The sequence below is a fragment of the Brachycentrus maculatus genome, unplaced genomic scaffold (assembly GCF_059751285.1).
Source record: "Brachycentrus maculatus isolate JH-2025_06_01 unplaced genomic scaffold, ASM5975128v1 h1tg000386l, whole genome shotgun sequence".
Lineage (NCBI taxonomy): Eukaryota > Metazoa > Arthropoda > Insecta > Trichoptera > Brachycentridae > Brachycentrus > Brachycentrus maculatus.
This window is the reverse complement of record NW_028281135.1, coordinates 335,270-357,217: the sequence shown is the minus strand read 5'-3', so window position 1 is coordinate 357,217 and position 21,948 is coordinate 335,270. Positions and strand designations below refer to the sequence as shown.

Below are 21,948 nucleotides of genomic sequence, written 5' to 3'. Positions count from 1 at the left end.
GCAACAAATCAAAAATGTTCGACTCCCATATTTATTGTTTAATCTTGGGACTTTCAAACCTTCGTTGTGTGTAAATCGTGTATCATGGTTGTGTACTAAAAGATTTCTATATTTTTGTCTAGTTTGTTGTTCAACGATGATACTCATCCACAATATTCCACATTAAAAATATAAATATCGTAAATAACATAAATAACTTTGTTTTGTGATCTCTTTGTTTACTAGTCTTCTTTTATCTTCACCAGCTACGTAGCTGATAAACTGAAGCTCGGCATGCCGGTGGATCCCGAGGAGTTCTCCGAAGTGAGCATCTACTTCTCGGACATTGTCGGCTTTACGGCCATCTCCGCCAACTCCACGCCGTTTCAAGTCGTCGACCTCCTCAATGACCTCTACACGTGTTTCGATGCTACCATCAACGCCTACAATGTATACAAGGTTTGTATAGCGCTCACTTCTTATAACAACGTCATATGAAAAAAAAAACTACCTAACCATCACGCCGCTTCCCCTCAGAGGTAGGCAAAGAGAATAGAACGCCACATCACTCTGTCTTTGCAAACACTCTTCGCTTCTTCCACGTTTATGCATCTCCTCATACATACCCGCCGATTGTTACGACTCCTAACCTGACCACTTTCAAGTATTTGGCATACCTGATCGTGCCATGTTTTTCACGGTCTTCCTCTTACGTCATATTTCAAAAATCGTTAATTTTCAGTTGTGCATGTTTTCGGAATGCCCAGAAAATGTACTTTATCTTAGCAAAAGCGGCATATTTTTAAGTTAACATTTACCCGCTACAGCGCAGAAAGTGTTGTATTTGCATTTTGAAGAAAATGTGTTGTTTTTTTTTATATATTCTGAATATTTTTCAAATTGAGAAAAAACCTTCAAGTTTTACCTAAAAAGATTTATTGCACAGTAAAAAGTTCAAGGCTTGATATTTATTTTTAATACATTTCATTATATTCATAAAGCTAAAAAACGATATCCTGAAAAAACAAGATTTTTGATATTTGACGTTGTTGAAAGGAGTGAGCGATATGTTAATATATGCACTATCACGTTAATTTTCATCGACATTTATCTTGACAGGCGCAGTTGTGTAGATGTTTGACTTTGAAACTGGAGTCGCAGGTTCTAACGCATTTGCTAGTTTGAATAGCAAAATGTGTGGGGAGTTTTTCACACTGACGGCATGTGTATTACTAATATGAGTACATTAAAAAAAACCTAACTTTTTTTTATAAAGTACAATATAACATTAAATTTGTTTTATATAACGTCCAGTTTGATTTTTATGGCGTCCTATTTTTTTGTAAAACATCCAATTTGAAATGAAAAACTTTAATCAATCTTTCGACATCTCTTTTATCGTCAGGACACTAGACTTGTCAACTTTTGACCATACTTATGTACATTGAATAATTTTCTTTTTACCTGCATTTTATTATTTTCTTGCATTTTCATTAGTTGTTTCATTAGCCGTTTAAATTTTTAAATGCCAGTTTGAATAATATTCTTGCATTCGTCTGACAGAAACACACAAAAACTTGAGTTTTGTAAATGTTCAAGCAGCAACAGAGAAACTAATGAATATGGTAATGAGGGAAATATTCATTGTATGCAATTGCACGCGCAGAAGGTTTGCATTATGAATTTTGATTAATATGACGTGGGCAAGTAGGAAAGAATAAGAAATACAGCTTTTTCAAAACGTGCATAAAATTAACCGATTTAACATTTCACTATATCACAGTTAACCCTTTTCCGCCATTGTATAATTATTTCTCAGAGATTTATATATTGATAGAATTTTTTGACATCTCATCAAAGATGAAGAAGAATATGAAAGTCTGGGCATTTATGGGGCTGACGATCGTCATAGGCTAGTTTAAGTGATCACTTTAAACACAACATTCACCAACTCTACCCATTATTGACAACCACACTACGCAAATTCTTGGAAGTTCTATATATTTGAACCCATTTTGAAACTTTATTCTTGAATCACTAGAACTTCACAAGAGACATCTATTGGTGGGATGAAAATAAGTTTAACTTTAATTAGTATGTGAGGTCCGAATCCTGAATTATAATCACACACAAGAGAAACGCCAGAAAACAATCTTTTCATTTTTGTTATTTAAGCTTATAATTTGACCAGATAATTTATTTACAATATTTTGAGTGCGTCCAAATACTTGTTCACAAAATTTTTATTTTTACCAATTACAGGAGTTTTTTTCATATTACTTTTTGACATCTCATTAAAGATAATTCAGATTTTGTGAAGAAGTATTTGGGCACACTCAAAATGTTGTAAATTTATATATGTATATTATTTATATGCATTATATTTTTTTATTAAATGAAATTCTTCTTAAGTTCAAATTCTTTTTCATTTCACAATATATTATAATTATAAGTACACAAAAATATGTAATATTAATACAAAAAATGATCCCACAAAGGCATGACCTGTGTGTGGGTATATATTTTATTTTAGGTTATAATAAAAGGCGCATGCAAGAATACAATTAGAAATAAAAAAAAATATAAAAAATTGCTTAAATAAACTATAAATATTTGATTTTAACAGTATTTATTACATGTTTTTAATACATTCAAGTTTTGAGCTGTGGTGGAACTGCAATTTATATGAAAAAAACTATAAATATATAGTTTTCCCATAAATATTTTATTTGACCAGTGACATGATTTTTTAAAATCGTTACGGACATCATCAGACTTCGATAAAATTCTTTGTAAAATACATTACAAGGCAGAGGTTAAGAACTGTGATTTTACATGTATACTTTTTTGTCATAAATTTTGTCAGAAAAAATTGTACCCTCGTATGTGTGAGTGACTACTCAAAATTATTTTTTGTGTACAGAATTAGACAGGAGTTGAAAACCATGATTTTGTGTATATTTTTGTCAGAAATTTTAGCATGATCGAGTGTTTTAAATACTTGAAAGTGGTTAGGTCAGGAGTCAACACCAAGAGCTTTTTCCTCACTCATTGGTTTTTAGTCACTGTAGGTTGAATAATGATAATTATTTTAATATCGCTATTTTCTAAAAGTAACAACTGAGAGGCATTTATAATATTTTTATATTTAAAGGATTTTATATGATATATTGTTTCTGTTTGTACGAAACAATGATACAAGTAGATTTAGATTGCCAGGTCAAATTTGTCACATCTGGCACGCAGTAATAAGCGGCGAGCATGTAACATTGGTTGGTGCATAGGATGTAGAAGAGGCGAAGAAAATTCAGCAAAGTTAGAAATGCTTGGCGCTCTTTTTTACGTGATAGAATGTCAATTACTTAGTAAAAACAACACTACATTTTTTATTATTCAAGTACACTAAACATTTGAAATGTTCGTACTTGTATTTGCTCATAGCGTGTACACTCTTAGACTCTCATTTTTCTGTGTAAAACGTCTGACCTACGTTAGGTCCTTATTTCCATTAGGCTAGATTGCCAAGAATGTCTTGATTTACGATGCCAAATATAAAAATATGCTTCTAAAGCACAATTCGGCAGCAAAATGTAATTCGCCTTATATTTTGTTGCCGAAATAATATTAAGTTACGCAACATATTTCAAAGACATAATTTTTAAAGTTTGAAATGACAAATTCACGATTTGCTCCACAAAAGACTTGTTCATATTAAGAGTTTTTTATATCTGATTGCAAATAAAGGCGTTTATGTTGAGAGTAAAATAAAATCTTGACTTGAAAACTTAATTTAATTTAATTAAAGCGTGTGAAACTGGAACATACTCAAAATATCGTTCTAACATACTTACAAAAAAAATACGCGTACAGTCCTGGCCATATCGCTCACACCTTTCAACAACGTCATATATATCAAAAATCGTCAATTTTCAGTTGTGCATGTTTTTGGAATGCCTAGAAAATGTACTATATCCTAGCAAAAGCGGCATATTTTTAACTTAATATTTACCCGCTACAGGACAGAAAGTGTTGTTTTTGAATTTTGAAGAAAAGGTATTGTTTAATTTTTTTAATATCCTTAATATTTTTCAAATGGGGAAAAAATATTCAGGTTTTATCTAAAAGGATCGGTTGCACAGTAAAATGTTCAATAAGTGTCTTGATATTTATTTTTAATAAATTTCATTATATTCTTGAACTTTAAAAACGATACGAGTATGACGTTGTTGAAAGGAGTGAGCGATATGTATTAGCCACACCCTACAGAATTAGTTTATGTCTTTAAATACTGCGATTCTTGAAATTCTTTCGGATTGTATTGTATTATGATGGATTTTGTACGTATTTATTTTTCGTCAGGTTGAAACCATAGGGGACGCCTACATGGTAGTGGGGGGTCTCCCTGTCAGGGTACCTGACCATGCAGAGCAGATCGCCACAATGGCCTTGGATCTTCTTCATCAGAGTGGCCGATTCAAGATCAGACACCTCCCCAGGACTCCACTGCATCTGAGGATAGGACTTCACACTGGTAAGCACTTCAAAATCAACTTCAAATAATGTCAACTGTCAGAATTCAGAAGTGTCGTGCATATTTAGGGAATAACCTGTGTAACTTCTCTAGGAGTTTCTGCGGACAATACTGCACCTTGTTTTTTATTTCTTTTTTAATGATTTTTACGACATTTTACTTTTTATGATTTTGTATCAGTTTTGTAAAGGTAAAAATAACATGTTTTGAATATTGAAAGCATTAACTTTGTGGATCATATTGATATATTATTTTTAGAAATAAAAAGACTTTGTGTTTTGATCCACTCACATTTTTATTAACCAACTAGTTTCGGCAACAACCTGTTGCCCTCTGCATAGTTATAATGTTTTAATATTTTTCCCATGAAATCAAACCCAACCTTAACAGAATTATCCCCTTCCTTGCTCTTACCCCTCCTTAGAACACCATTACCCCCCCCCCCCCTATCCTTTTGAAACCCAACAAATTGTACACTTTTTTATATATTTGTTTAGTCATAAATTAAACCCTGAAGAGGGCAACAGGGTGTTGCCGAAACTAGTTGGTTAATAAAAATGTGAGTGGATCAAAACACAGTCTTTTTATTTCTCAAATAATATGTAAAAATTACACTTTCAATTACATGTTTCATATTCCGATGGCGTAGCGGGATTCTTCTACAGCTTAAAAAAAGTATTTTTCTTGCATGTTTTTCGCAGATACTTTGTGGCACATTTTGTATTTCAACTATGAATATTTCAATGTTTGAGAATTAGTACATGTTTAACCCATGACAAGGTTCTTGTCGAAATCGGTTGGAGAAAAATGTTCCAATACAAAAGTGATAAAGAACAAAGTTGTTTTATTTGATCTTTATTACTGATTTTGTAATTTACGTTTTTAATATATACGCCTTAAATGTTAGTTTCTCGTGTGTATGTTTGCTATTATATACATATATATATATATATATATATATATATATATATATATATACTATATATATATATATATATATATATATATATATATATATATATATATATATATATATATATATATATATATATATATATATATATATATATATATATATATATATATATATATATATATATAAATATATATATTTATAAATATATATATATATATATATATATATATATATATATATATATATATATATATATATATATATATATATATATATATATATATATATATATATATATATATATATATATATATATATATATATATATATATATATATATATATATATATATATATATATATATATATATATATATATATATATATATATATATATATATATATATATATTTAAGTCTTATTTTGTTTAAATAATATATTTTGATATTAACAAGTTAAGTTACTATTCATTTAAGCAAAATTACTAGATTTTTAATTTAAAAGTTACACGCTAAATGTTTAAGTTTAGTTCAAACGTCTTTGTATTCTGGAAATACGGCATCAAAGAGATGATTCAGAGGAGAAAGAAGAATTACAAAGGATGTTTTTGAATGAATAAGATTGAAGAAGGAAGATAGGAACTAAGTTTCGAGGAAAATACTTTCCGATCAAAAAGAAGGCTTCCCAATAGAATTCGAAAGCGAGGGAAGTGAAAATCAATTAAGTTTGTCTTATGTTTATTCAATTTGGAAAAATTAAGATTCAATCAATTAAAAGATACAAAAGTATACAAAATTTCGTTAACTACCCGAAACAGAATTTGATTTTCAAATGCGCTTTTAAACATAGTAAGTCGATATTCGTATCGTGTTGTGTCCCAATTTTCACAAAATTTGTTTTGGACTTTGATTTTTCCTTTTTCCCTCTTTCCTCCCTTCCTTCCCTCTTCCAGGTATTTATATTAAATTACATATGTGAAATTTGTAACTGGAATATTACAGATACCTTTTTTTTGTTATTCATTAATGCACATGTATTTATGTAACTATTCTGTAAAATTTCCAAATAAAAAAAAAATGTAAATAAAATTAAAATAAAGGCTCCATGATCGATTGTTATTAGATCTTAGTACAAACGATGCATTGAGTGATAGATTTTCGAATGGTGAAATAATTCAAGGCCGAAAGAAGTTGCATTGAGATGTTTCGGATATGAGGAATGAGGAAAAAATGGTAAAAAAACTTGGCATGATAAGTATGTCAAGTACTTGAAAGTGAGAAATAAAACAGTAAAACAAATTTATGAGGCGAATGCGGTTAGTAATAAAAGCAGATGAACACCGAAAAAAATTGCCATGATTAAGTATTTCAAATACTTGACAGTGGTCAGGTCAGGAGTTAAAATAATCGGCGGGTGTGTATGAGGAGATGCATGATCGCGGAATAAGCGAAAAGAGAGTTTGTAAAGATAGAGTGGTGGGCGTTTTTTTCTCTCAGCCTACTTCTACGCAGAAGCGGCGTGATGGTTAGTTAGTTAATTAGTTTGTACTCATAACTGCCCCTTGATGGTTTTAATCAAGTTAGATGAACACATTTAAATTATTTATTATGCATTGAATTTTACGTCCATATGTTTTCGATCCATATCTATCTAGCTTAGCAATTTAAACTGATAGCTTTTCGAAACCAATATTCAAGCGGGTATGCAATACCTAAAACCATTAGACAAAGCCTATTAGACAAAGTCGACAATTGGAGAGTAGAATCCAATGACAACCATTTGAGTGATCATAACCCCATTTATTTTGAAATTTCTTCAAATATACAAAACCCCACGGAAAACAAGACAGCAATCTACAATACAAAAAAAGCCAACTGGGACAAATTTTCAAACAGAATCCAAAGTAAATTAAGGGTTAAAAATATAACGGAAAAGTCCTTCTTTGAATTAAGCAACTCACTTGAATTAGAGAAGAACATTAAAACAATTATGCAAATTGTAAGCGAGTCGTGTAAAGCTAGTATACCGATCAGGAAAGTATACCGATCAGGAAACCCTCTTCAAGGAAACCTTGTCCATGGTGGAATGCTGAACTCGACAAGCTCAAAAAAGAAGCTACTAAATGTAGGCACAGGCTTCAGAACTCGGGAAGACTCCGTAGAGAGACGAAAACGCTCCCAGAGTATCTCGAGGCTAAACATGCCTACAAAATAGCTATCGAAAAAGCCAAAACAGAGTCATGGAAAATTTATTGCGCGTCGCAAAACAGAGAAACCGCCTGGTCTGCAATTCACAGAGTGCTGGTCAACCGAAACCGGACCACTCCATTAGCGACGCTAAAAGATGGCAGCCAGTACTTAGCTTCGGCTGCGGAAAGTGCTCAGCGACTCTTAGAGATATTTTTTCCGGACGACAACACACAGTCAGAAACACGTGAACAAATCAAAATCAGGCGGTTTGCAGAAGTCATACCTTATACAGAAAACGACCCGTTATTTACGGTGGAGGAGATTGAGGACATATTATTGAACATCAATCCGGAGAAGGCGCCCGGCGAAGATCACTTCACCGCGGACATCTGCCTTCACTTCTTCAACGCAGACAGGTCATTAGTATTAGGTATGTACAACGCATGTCTCAGACTGAACCACTTCCCGATTCCATGGAAAACAGCGAGGATCATAGTCATACCCAAACCAGGTAAGGACGACCTTCAAGATATTAAGTCCTACAGACCGATCGGACTCATTTCGGTGTTTGGAAAAGTACTCGAAAAGATGATGATCAATCGGATTAACTGGCATTTTCATCGTAACGGTAAGTTAAGTCCGAAACAATATGGATTCACACCCCAAAAATCGACAGAGGATGCTCTCAATGCCTCAGTCAAGGTAATCAGGACGGCACTGCAAGACAAGAAAATGATCGTCGCGATTTCGCTTGACATACGGGGAGCTTTCGATAATGCCTGGTGGCCATTTTTAATGTGCCAACTTAGCAGTAAAAAGTGTCCTAGGAACTTGTTCTTGCTGGTGAAAAGTTATCATCAACAGAGGAAAGTCGTGTTGTCACACTTTGATGCAACTCTCGAGAAGGTCACGACCAAAGGATGCGTTCAGGGATCTTCCTGCGGACCGAGCTTCTGGAACTACATCTTGGATGATGTACTCCAGAAAGACTTGGGCCAGGGGGTAGAACTGAGGGCATTCGCGGACGACCTTCTCTTGACGGCTGTGGCCGACAGCACGACGGATCTCGAGATAATGACGGATAACGCCCTGAAAACCATCACTACATGGGGAATTAAGGCCAAACTCCATTTTGCAGAAGATAAAACGAACGCGATGTTTATTACCAGACGAAAGGACCGCCAGCCGGAAATATACATGAACGGAGTCCGGTTGCAATTCGTAGACCATTTCAAGGTTTTGGGCCTCACCATAGACCGCAACCTAAATTGGTCTAAACACGTTGACAACGTTTGCAAAAAAGCAGCTGGCATCACGAACAAACTCTTGAGAGCCGCCAAACCGACATGGGGAGCGTCACCGGAAGTTATGCAGCAAATATATATAGGCGCTGTAGAACCTCTGATAACATATGCCTCAAGCGTGTGGGTGGAAGCGGTTCGCAAGAAAGTCATCAGAAAGAAACTGGACTCCATGCAAAGACATATTGCTATCAGGTCATGCAAAGGATACAGGACAATCTCCCTTGTTTCAGCTCAGGTTTTAAGTGGATTTATGCCACTCGATCTGAGGATTAGAGAGCTTGCTGAGGCATACGCAGTCAAGAAAAGCCTTATCTTGCAGGACCTGCCGGAAGACAGATTCTACCAGGGAGTCGGAGACTACTTCTCCCTCCCTCATCCAGCTGAACGACTTTCCATAGATCACGGCTACGATGACCAGACTCTACCTGGGACATTGCAGGAAGAGTTGAGGATCTTCACCGATGGTAGTCTCTTGAACGGCAAAGTAGGTGCAGCTTTTGTACCCTTCGATGGCGTGAGAGAGCTGCCTTCGAGGAAGTTGAAACTCGACGACTTCTGTTCTGTGTTCCAGGCGGAACTTTATGCGATCAAAGATGCCTTGTTTTATGTTTTGAAAAAACCCCCCAACAGATGGAAGCAGATAACGATCCTGACAGACTGTAAATCTGGCGTCCACGCAATAGCGGACCGAAATTCGATCAACCCTATTGTCATGGACATCAGAACAGATATTCAAAAGTTAAGATGCAGACACCAGAATGTGTATATCGGCTGGATAAGGGGTCACTGCGGTATCCTAGGGAACGAAAAGGCGGATGAAAAGGCCCGGGAGGCAACACTCAAGAAGACTGCCCCTGACTATGCCAACTTCCCGCTAAGTTTTGCCAAAAGGAAAATTAGAAGCAGGACCCTCCAACTCTGGAACGATCGTTATTTGAACGAAACCACCGGAAAGGTAACCAAAATGTTCTTACCAACCATTTTCCATGCCTTTGATTTCAGGAGACTGCAGAAACCTGGCTTTGAGCTCACTCAAATCCTTACGGGTCACGGTGGGTTCATGAGCTACCTACATCGTTTCAAGATCTCCGAGATCGACAGCTGTACGTGTGATGATGAGACACCTCAAGATGTCCCTCACCTGTTGATGCTTTGCCCCCTTTTCAGCTTTGAAAGACAACAGCTGGAGGCGCGTTGCAGGAGCCTGGGTGAGGATCTATCCAACATCGAATCCGTGATAGTTCATAAGGAATTGTCACGAGAGGTAGTATCATACATGATAAAAATAGTGAAGGACATTGGTAACATAAACCAAAGTAGGACACAAAATGCCGAACCCTCTTCTAGTGGAACGGAAGGTCTGCTGATGACAGTTAACAGTCCGCCTTCTCCTGAGGAGTTTTACGTGGTTTCCTCCCAGCAATGAGCAAATGCAGAGAAGTTCCTATTTGACCCACACTAGATGATCCCTCCTGTTCCCAACACAGATTCAAATAAAAACATATTTAATTAGCTAGAAGAAACAAAAATCCACTAAATGATCTATAAACCTTGTACATAATAAGCAAGGTAAATAATAAATGCAATTCCCATCTAAAAAAAAAAAAAAAAATACCTAAAACCATCTCATTTTCGAAATACAGCTTTCTATCAAAATCACTTCTCTAAGTATCGGTTGTGATAAAAACACATAATAACACAGATAATTTTTTGTACCTATGGTGTTAATGTGGAGTGTAGGTGCTAGCAATGTCTGCCTTATCATCTGTATACGATACATATCGCCCACTCCTTTCAAAAACGTCATATATCAAACAACTTGATTTTTCAGGAGATCGTTTTTTTAAGTTTAAAAATATAATAAAATGTATTAAATATACATATCAAGCCACTTATTGAACTTTTTCCTGTGCAACAGAATTTTTTTAGGTTAAACCTGACGGTTTTTTCTCCATTTGAAAAATATTTAGTATATTTAAAAAAAAATATTAAACAATACCTTTTCTGCAAAATGCAAAAACAACACTTTCTGCCCAGTAGCGGGTATATATTCAGTTAAAAATATGCCGTTTTTGCTGGAATAAAGTACATTTTCTGGGCATTCCGAAAACATGCACAACTAAAAATTGACGATTTTTGATATATGGCGTCGTTGAAAGGAGTGAGCGATATGGTAATACACAAAACACAGAAACAAATTAAACACTTAAACTAGCCTATGACAGTCGTAAGCCCCGTAAATGCCCAGACTTCCATATTCTTCTCCATCTATGTTGAGATGTCAAAAAATAATATAAGGAACGATTTAACTATGTATGTGTATGATTTTTCAAGGATTTGACTCGCATAAAATATTTCGAATAAACATTTTCGTTGGCACATAATTCCAAATATATTATGGAATATCTTTGGACGTTTTGGCCCGTCGTGTATTTACTCAGCGGCGAAATTGTGCAAACTCCATCAGAAAATAATATTATTGACAGTCTCGGGTCCAATTGAAACTCGTGAAGTAGCCATTTCTCTGTGAACTCGAATCGGAATGGTGTCAGCGGTGTAATGAATCGAAAGTTTCCGTGTTCGACGAACCTGTCATGGAATTGCGAATTTGTGGGGCGAAATTATCTAGCCGAGTGCTCTTTGTATAGCAGGGATGGCGAACCTTTTATACTCTGAGTGCCATTTTTTTTATTTTATTTTATTTTTTTATTCAATATTTCAAAATTTTATTCAATCTTTTTTTCAATCTTTTTCAATATAAATTTTTTGTATTACCACTCAGATCATGGTCTATCACTTCGTTCTTCCCAAAAAAGAACACTTTCCATTCCTCTCCATAGCACATCATTCTTCAGCAATTCCTCTCTGTCCAAGCGGCTAGACTATGGAATGAATTACCACTTCTTGTAATTGCCTTCCGTATTATCATAAATTTGCAATTTATGTATTTTTTTTATATTCAAGTACTATTCACCCTCTGATTGCAAACAGCCATATATGGCATCAAACGTTTTGATCAATATCACTAGTCTGTTTTTGGTTGGTTGGAAGATAATGCTTTTGTACTTATTTCTTTTCTGTACATTTAGTTTGAATAAATAAATAATGTGTCGCGTGCCACATGCCATGGAAATGAAAATGCATTAAATGTTTTAATACTTCAGATTTTTAATATAAACAAAGCATTATTATAATACATCGAAAAAAATATTACTTGCTTATCAATAGCAAAAAATATGCATATATCAATAAAATATACAGACTTAATAAAAAAAATTGAACCTTAAAATATCATTATTATTGAGATTTTTTTACCGGATGCTAGATGTATTTTTTGTTAAATCGGGTTTATAGCTTTAAATATAATAAGAGCAATTGTACTTTCGTCTGTAAGTCTTAACTTTTAATTATTTTTTTTGTAAAATCACAGTATTTATCTTTTCATTCACGTGCCATGCAAAATGTTTCGCTTGCCATAGGTTCGCCATCCCTGTTCCATAGTATACATCTCTTTTAAAATCATACACTTAGTTGATTCGATTTTTATCAAATAAATATACATTTTTGTTTGCCTCCGTAGTGTAATGGTCAGCACGTTCGGCTACCGTTCTGGAGGTCCCGGGTTCGATTCCCAAGGGGGGTAAAATAAATCTTAGTGATTTTTTCACTGTAATATTTATTCAATATTACCCTGGACTGGTACCAGAAGCGGAGGGCTGATCACCCTTCCTTCATGTGTAAACGATCAAGATAACTCTGCGTTTATATGATGCAGTGCCCTATGCACCATTGGGGTGCGGATAAGGGTTTTGTTATTATTATTAAATATATTCTCCTTTTTATTTATTTATTTTTATATAAAAAGTGTGGTTTTTTACGATGATTTTTGTCGATTGTAAATTATGGAACAGGTCGATGATTACGCATATTTGATGGAAAGATTGAAAAAGATATAGAAAGGAGAGTAAATGCAGGAAACAGAGTGAATGGTGCACTGATAAGAGCGATAGCAATTAAAAACCAAATTAAAAAAAAAGTTGGCAAAAGAAGGATGAAAGTAGACTGAATTTAGTCAAAATGCGATCCCTCAGATCATGTCTACTTTCTCAACCATCAATGATGTCTACTTTCTCAACCATCAATCATGTCTCAGATCATGTCTACTTTTTCAACCATCATCTTTCTCAACCATCATGTCTACATTCATCATTTTTTGCCAACTCCACCATAAACATCTATGCATTAATGTTATCAAGTCTTCGTCGTGGTGAAAATTGTAAAAATTATGTACAATTAAGGGGTATTTATCGTAAGATTAGGTACCTCCATTCATATTTTAAATATCCTGAATTCGTGTAATTGATTATAATTATTTTTTCAGGACCATGTTGCGCTGGAGTAGTCGGTCTGACGATGCCTAGATATTGCTTATTTGGCGATACTGTTAATACAGCATCGAGAATGGAATCTACAGGTAACGTAGACTTAACACGTTTTACTTTATATATTATGTTTTGGTTAACTCAAAATATATATTTTTTTCAAACTATTAAACCCTTATCCTCATCTAATGGTGTGGCACCATCTGATGAAAGAAACGCTTGTTATACTAAACATTGCTAATGGCGGACAGCGTGCTTCGTGACAGCACTCTATTCAGCATTCTAAAATAGTGGTTACCCATAAGCATTTTGAAATTACACATTTTAGAAATGTGCGCTTTATTTTTTCTTCTTTTTCATTTGATCAGTCTGTATCGTAGAAATGTGTGGCCGGGTACAGATAGTCTTTTAAATACAAAAAAATGATGTTCGTTTGTTCAAAATGAAAAATCACCAATTCCTTTGAAATTTTGACACAACCTTACATTGGATTAGCATATTTATAAATCTCTCGCTCACTCCTTTCAACAACGTCATACATCAAAAAATTAGATTTTTCAAGAAATCGTTTTTTTAAGTTTAACAATATATAAAATGTATTAAAAAAATATCAAGCCACTTATTGAACTTTTTACTGTGCGACAGATCTTTTTAGGTAAAACCTGAAGGTTTTTCCCCATGTAAAAAATATTTAGTTTATTTAAAAAATAAATAAACAATACCTTTTCTTCAAAATACAAAAACAACACTTTCTGCCCAGTAGTGGGTAAATATTAAGTTTAAAATATGCTTTTGCTGGGATATAGTACATTTTCTGGGCATTCAGAAAACATGCGCAACTGAAAATTGATGATTTTTATATATGACGTTGTTGAAAGGAGTGAGCGACCTGTAACAGGTATTTTTTTTATAATTAACGTTGTACTTGGTGATTTCATCATTCTTATACCGTGCTACAATAGATTTTAAGAAAAAGTGGTAATTAAAAATTGAATAGATATTCCAAAAAAGTGACAGCCCAATCAATTAATGAAATACAATTTTTTATCGTTTTAGAAAAACCAGGTCAAAATGTGTGCTCTCCCTTTTCTTTATTTTTTGTTTAACCAGACTGGGCCACAGTAACGCTTAGCCGGTACAGGTAGCCAATAGTAAAACACAAATTAATTTTCAACCTTAACCGCTAAATATCAACCCTGTTTAATTTCATAATTTCATTGCCCATTTGCGATTTAATAAGGGTGCAATTAATTCCTTGGATTTCGAAGGAGCCGCTTGGAGGATCCACCTTTCGCAAACCACCCGAGACAAGCTGGAGGCTGCCGGCGGTTACTCCCTCGAGTACCGGGGGAGGACTGAGGTCAAAGGAAAGGGGAAGATGCCGACTTATTGGTTGCTCGGGAAAGCGGGCTTCGACAAGAAACTCCCCTCTCCGCCACCTATAGGGTAAGGATTAGAGTGTTAAGGGACGTTTAATTTCAGAAGTTAAGGGACGTTTAATTCGGTACAAAAAAAAAGGTTTATATTATTGGGGATTTCGCAGAACTGTTGCATCAAGTCATCAATATGTACGGATATTACAAAATAAGTACTTGTACTGTTTCAATTACAAAAATCCACATATCGCTTACTTCTTTTAAGAACGTCATAAATCAAAAGACTTGATTTTTCAGGAGATCGTTTTTAAAGTTTAAAAATAAAATGAAATGTATTGAAAATGAATATCAAGCCACTTATTGAACTTTTTACTGTGCAACAGATTTTTTTAGGTAAATCCTGAATGTTTTTTTCTACATATATATATATATATATATATATATATATATATATATATATATATATATATATATATATATATATATATATATATATATATATATGTATATATATATATATTTATATATATATATATATATATATATATATATATATATATATATATATATATATATATATATATATATATATATATATTTATATATATATATATATTTATATTAATTACACACAATTCTTTTTTTGGCTAGATAGAACTTCATTCATTTAATTTTTATAATTTTGATATTCCTAAATGATTTTTAATTATTTAAATTAATGAATGTCTGTTTTATTTTGTTTCATGTACACCAGAGAAAACAACTGGTAAGTTAGATTTGCTGTTTATAATCAAACCCAGAGATGGAAGCATCTGTAGCGTTTTATTTGAAAATTAATCATATTATCTATTCATTTGGCATTAACTTTGTGATATAATAACTCCAATAACTGGAGATAATCCACATTTGAAAACAAGTATTTGGACACACTCAAAATGTTGGAAATAAAACTCAATAAGTAGTATTATACAAGTGTTGAATTTAAAATTTAATTATGTCTTACTACAAATAAAATGCCAAAACAATAAAAAACACACAGAACAATGAATTAAATTACACGGTTGTTGGATATTATTATTTTAATCTTAAGGGTTGGGTAAAAAAGAGGCTCCAAAAATCGTGGCAAGTTATTTCAGGAAAACTTCCGGTTTACAATTGCTATGAAAGGCAGACGGCGTCTGCTGAAATTACACTTGGGAGTCATTTCGGACACTCTGTTTAAAATTTAACCTTTAATGGCTAACGAGACCACGAAGGCTTAGAAATATTTCCTTTATTTATACTTCTAAATTAATAAAGTTTCACGCTTACTTTCAACATTAAAAATATAAATGTGCTGAAACGGTGTGTTGAATTGAAATTGGAAAAATATAATGAATCAGTTAAATAAAATGAAAGGTTTAAGCGGAAGCTAAACCAGCAGTTCAAAATGGAGTTTTTGTCCCAATCATAATGTATAGAAGTAAAGCATGGAGTTGGATAAAGAAGAATGAAAGTTAATCGAATGCAGTCGAAATGCGATCTCTCTATAAATTAAAATAAAGAATTTATTTTAATTTTTTATTTTAATAATATTATTATTTCTTAAGTTAGCTTATATTACATAATATAAACTATTTTATACGCTTAATTTACTACATCTACACACTCTTTTCATTCTTTCAGACTCTTTTCATTCTCCATACATTCAGGCATCTCATCATACATTTTCAAACCCTTTTCCATTACACAATTTTGCGACACTGTTTTTTTTCATAAATGGCAGTTTTATTTTATCATTTTTTCTAGTCAATTGTTTATGACAATTTTTGTTTAAAACATTGTTTTGGTAATTTAACGTAAAAAAAATTGTATAAATATCAGCATAATAAATTTTAATCTCTTTTTTTTTACATAACCAGTTTAGTTCTTTTCTATTTTTTTCTACATTATATTTATTTTTCTTAAGAACTATTCTCATCGATTTATTTTGTATAAATTCTAATTTATTTAAATTTCCTTCATTTGCTTAATATAATATTGTTGAGCAGTAATCTACATAACGATAGTTTTTAGAAATAATGCAAGCATTATCGATAAAAGTTAATAAAAGCGTGTTGAGATGGTTTGGGCATGTGAATTAAATGAGTAAGGAAGAACAGTAAATAAAATTAACGAGGGAATGTGGTTGGTAATAGAATCAGATGAAGGCCTTTTTTTACATGATGAAGTATTTCAAATGCTTGGGAGTGGTCAGTTCAGGAGTCGGAACAATTAAAGGAATGAATGTGGAAAAGATTATTTACAATGAAAGATTTGTGTAGGTATTTATTATCTCTGCCTACCCCTGCGGGGAATAAAAAACACATTTCTAATATAGTTGTAATTTTTCATAAATGATTTCAACTGTATTTTTGCTGTTTTTATGCTAAAAATATTTCAAACCATATTTTAAAATTAATATTTTGTTATCAAATGTTTTCGCGTTTAAAAGATTTGATTTGTTTTGATTGTAACATTATATGGATTATTCATTTAAAATACGATGAAAACTAAATAAATACGTGTAAAACTGTGAAATTATTCTTAAGTACATATTTGATATCAAGGCTTAATTTTATGAAAGAGATATTTATTTTCAACATGTAAGGCCATTTAGTAAAGTAAACAGTATAACAAGACAAGTTTCTTTTAACAACTTTGTTTCAGCTGGATTCATTGGCGTTATTTTCATAAAATTATGATAGGGGTCGTACACCATACGAGTACTTTGAATACGTTTATTAAATAGTATCAACAAAATTTTGAGTGTGTCATGTAGACATTTAAAAAAAAATTCCCTATTGTTCATAAATTTGCCGTTTTATTTCTCCTTAATACTAATATCAATTCATTTCCTTTCCTTTACACCAGTAATATATTTTAATCTTTGTATTAATATGAATAGTATCCTTTAAAATGTATTTCCTTATCAAAGAATCTAGATCCTCACGCACGTAAGAATGACTCACCATCTCGCCTAATTAACGATCAAGCTTACTATAATATCTTTGAAAAAATGATTTAGTTTTTCTTAATTTAGCGATATATATAGCCCAGAGAATTAATTGTAATAAATTTTAATATGTATTGGAAATATTATTGAAATATCACATTTTTCATGCTGATTTTAATGTTAAGGTTAGCAAAATTATGATTAAGGAATTATATTCACAATATAATTTTATATATTAAATACCACTAGTGGTATTTACTAAGTAAAACATTAATTAAAAATGGATAGATTTAACCACAAAGTGACTGCCGAATCAATTAATGAAATAATTATAAAATTTAATTTTTTATATTTATAATATAATTTTAAAAAATATATGAAAAATAAATCCTTTAAGTATTTGGACACACTCAAAATATTGTTAGACTATTTATTAAAGTAAACAGTATTACAAGATTAATAAAAGTAAAATTAATTTAATAGTAAAATTAACAAAGGTGTGTTGAGATGGTTTGGACATGTAGAACGAATCAGTGAGGAAAGAACGGCAAAACAAATTTATGAGGCGAATGTAATTGGAAAAAGGAGCAGAGGAAGACCAAAAAAAGCATGGCATGATCAAGTATGCCAAATATTTGAAAGTGGTCAGGTTAGGAGTCGTAATAATCGGCGGGTATGTATGAGGAGATGCATGGAACGTGGAAGAGGCGAGAGAATGTTTGCAAAGACAGAGTGGTGTAGCGTTCTATTCTCTCTGCCTACCCCTGCAGGTAAGTGGCGTGATGGTTAGTTAGTTAGTTAGTTAGTATTATAAGATAAGTTTCTCCGAACAACTTTGTTTTAGCTGAATTCTTAGGCATACTTTGTCAAAATTATAATAGGGGTCGTACATTTTTGATACGTTTATTAAATAGTATCAAAATTAAATAACAATACACAAAGGGCACAAAGTTTCTGTCATCCTCCGTTTTCACCCTAACCGATCACTCAAACCTAAGTGGCCCTTAGAGCTGTTAATCATAGAGTTGTTTAAGCCAGAGAGATTTGGTAAATTAATGTATTGTAATAAACAATCTCATTTCAAACTAAGTTGAGTTCAATTCTAAATAAGTTTGGAGTTATTTATTAATTAAAGTGACGTTGAATCGGTTTTTGTTTTGCAAAAGTTTTTATCGCAGCTTTTTGTCTAGTATATTGAAACCTTCAAAGATATTATCGCGGCTGAAGTGGAAATAAGGAAAATAATATTTTTCGACAAATATGTCAAAAGTTTTGTGAACAATTTCTGTGCACAACAGAATCTTGCAGACGTGCCGAAAATACATCCATATTTAGCATCGTGATTTAAGAATATCTCCTTGACTATGTGATACGTTTTAAATTTGACATCTCAACATATATGAAGATGAATATGGAATTCTGGATATTTTACAGGGCTTTTAGAATGATCACACACACACACAGACATATATATATATATATATATATATATATATATATATATATATATATATATATATATATATATATATATATATATATATATATATATATATATATATATATATATATATATATATATATATATATATATATATATATATGTATATATATACGTAGGATTAGTTAAACTTGCAGTAAAAAATGGAGCCCTGGTTCCAACCCTGATGTATGGAAGTGAAGCATAGGGTAGTAAATGATGGATGTAAGTAGAGAATGCAAACAAAACGCGATCCTTTAGATAAATGTGCGGCAAAACGATGTATGATAAATAACCAACGATGTAATAAGGAAAGGATATGAAGTTGAGATAAGCGTTATATTTAATATTAAGAAAGGTGTGCTAAGATGATTTGGACAAGTAAAACGAATGAGTGAAGAAGAACGGTAACACATATTTACGAGGCAAATGATGTAGGAAAAAGGAGCAGAGGAAGACCTAAAAAAACATAAAAGATGGAAAAATATTATATACACACACACAGATATACATATATTGTAATATATATTTTATTCTTAAACATAAATAAGGGTTAATTTCTTTTTTTTCAAATGAAAAACAATAACATCATGATATTAATTTCGTTTTTATTTTTTATTGGCAGTTTGGAAGAAACCCTGATGATTGATCGGAACCCATCACCGAGGCTAGAAGAACCGACTTCTTCCGAGACTACAGGAGGTCAAGTATCGCCATGTTTACAGCCAGTCGATCTAGAGAGGACAATAGTCAACAACCATTTCAGTATAGACCGAACGTTCTTCAGCGTGGAGAAACCCGCGTCGCCATCGCCGATTGAACTTAACGCGATCATCCAGACTAATAACATCAGCCAAAATAAGCAAGAAGTCTTCCTGCCAAGAGTCATAAATGGAGAAAGGAAGAAACCAAAAGTGCTAGGAACACCCAACAACTCACAAGACCAAGTGGAAAACGTCATTCCAACAATCACAACGCAGTCCAGTGACGATCCACAAATTATGTTCGATCAAATATCAAAAGCTGAGCTACCAATCACAAATATCCTTCATCATAATAAGCTTCAAATAGGTGTCAACCAATCACAATTCACCTTAGGGACGCCGGTGTCAGCATCTGAAGTGGCTGCAGCGCTCTTAGGATCATCAACATCTTTAGTCAGCAGCAGATACAAGGATATTACAAAGTACAAGAGATCTCTCGTGATGGAAGGACACGATCTCAGCACACCGTACAACTATTACAGGTGTTTAAGCCCGAGTGACTCAAATATCAACCAGATGACCCACGGGAAGATGTTCGGGGAGCCGAGGCAAAACGCTGGAAGACTTCTGAAGAGACAGTTTTCTTTGGACAGAGCTGACGATTCGGGGAATGCTGTGCCGGAGAGCAATCTGGCTTCTCAGAGCAATCCGAGAACCCAACCCAGACTTTGTAAACAGAATTCCGCAGGAGCGGCACCAGATCTGGAGAGAATAGAAGAGGTTCCACTAGTAAAGGCTTCTCCTAGGAATTATAAGAGAAGGTTGGAGTCCACTGCGACCTTTCCTGGTAGTTCTAAAAGCATAAGTTCAGAATCAATAGCTGTTTCCGGACAGAGGTAAAGTTTAAAAAAAATCGTGAGGTATTGTTGAAAACTAGTACAATCTTTTACCTTTTTATGGCACGTGCGTATTTTTACAAGTCGAAAATTTGGAGTGAAAAATATCTCAATTTTTCTATATTTTTGTGGATATATCATATACATATTTTCAAGCATCGCGAATGTCACCATTGCTTACTTTTTGAAAAGTAATAAATAATATGTATTGAAATAAAGAACCTTATTTCATCCATGACTGTTTAACCATTTGGTCGCGTTTTATTATCATTTTAATCAAGTTCGTAGATGGTTCATTGAATCATAGATAATGCACAGAACGTTCCTTCTATACTTCTATATTTTTGTGGTAGAAATACAATTATTTATAACATAACGTACTTTGTGTAACGGTGAATCTTTAAAAAAACATTTATTTTCTAAAAGTGTGTTATGAAACTTAACATAAAATTATAAAAAAATCGAATTCTACTAACAATAAGTAACAAATCAAAAACTAAATTAAATAACGTCTTCTTTCAAAAAGTTGATATTTTATTAGTTTTTTTTTAAATTTTGTAAAACGTACTTTATTTTCACGTGACAATATTCAGGGTGGCACAAAATGAATCACCCTATCAGAAGATGTTTTAATTTTTGCAAATGGCGTCGTACGTCAATCATATTTGAAATTTGTGAACTTGACTTCTGCAGCATACAAACAAATTGATAAAACGAGCACCAATGTGTAATCAACACTGGTAGTAGCCACTTGACGGATATTAGCTTTTTTCATTCACCAGAAAAAAATATAAGTCTATATAAAGATTTCCATCGCTCAAAACCATTTTTTTATTTAGTAAAAAAGTTATTCGTAAACAAAATTGGATGATTGATTTTGCACCATTCTGATTTTTGTTTGTATACTGCAGCTGTCTAGTTCACAAATCGCTCACTCCTTTCAAGAACGTCAAAAATCAAAAACCTTGATTTTTCAGGGGAACGTTTTTAAAGTTTAAAAATATAACACAATGTATTAAAAATAAATATCAAGCCATTTATAGAAGTTTTTACTGTGCAACAGATCTTTTAAGGTAAAACCTGAAGGTTTTTTTTTCCATTTAAAAAATATCAAGTATATTTAAAAAAAATAATTAAGCAATACTTTTTCGTTAAAATGCAAAAACAACATTTTTTGCCCAGTAACAGGTCATTATTAAGTTAAAAATATGCCGCTTT

At 32.6% G+C, this 21,948-nt stretch overlaps 1 protein-coding gene across 1 annotated transcript in view; it reads left to right on the top strand.

The window, feature by feature from the left end:
• The window catches only part of LOC148303107 (uncharacterized), a 155,840-nt gene extending 135,106 nt beyond the window's left edge, over positions 1-20,734 (top strand). The window contains exons 14-18 of the mRNA XM_088270433.1: positions 246-438; positions 4,339-4,510; positions 13,300-13,392; positions 14,569-14,746; positions 19,756-20,734. Coding sequence (XP_088126559.1) covers positions 246-438; positions 4,339-4,510; positions 13,300-13,392; positions 14,569-14,746; positions 19,756-20,734 — 1,615 coding nt within the window. The remainder of the gene's footprint in view (positions 1-245; positions 439-4,338; positions 4,511-13,299; positions 13,393-14,568; positions 14,747-19,755) is intronic.
• The last annotated feature ends 1,214 nt before the right edge of the window (positions 20,735-21,948 follow it).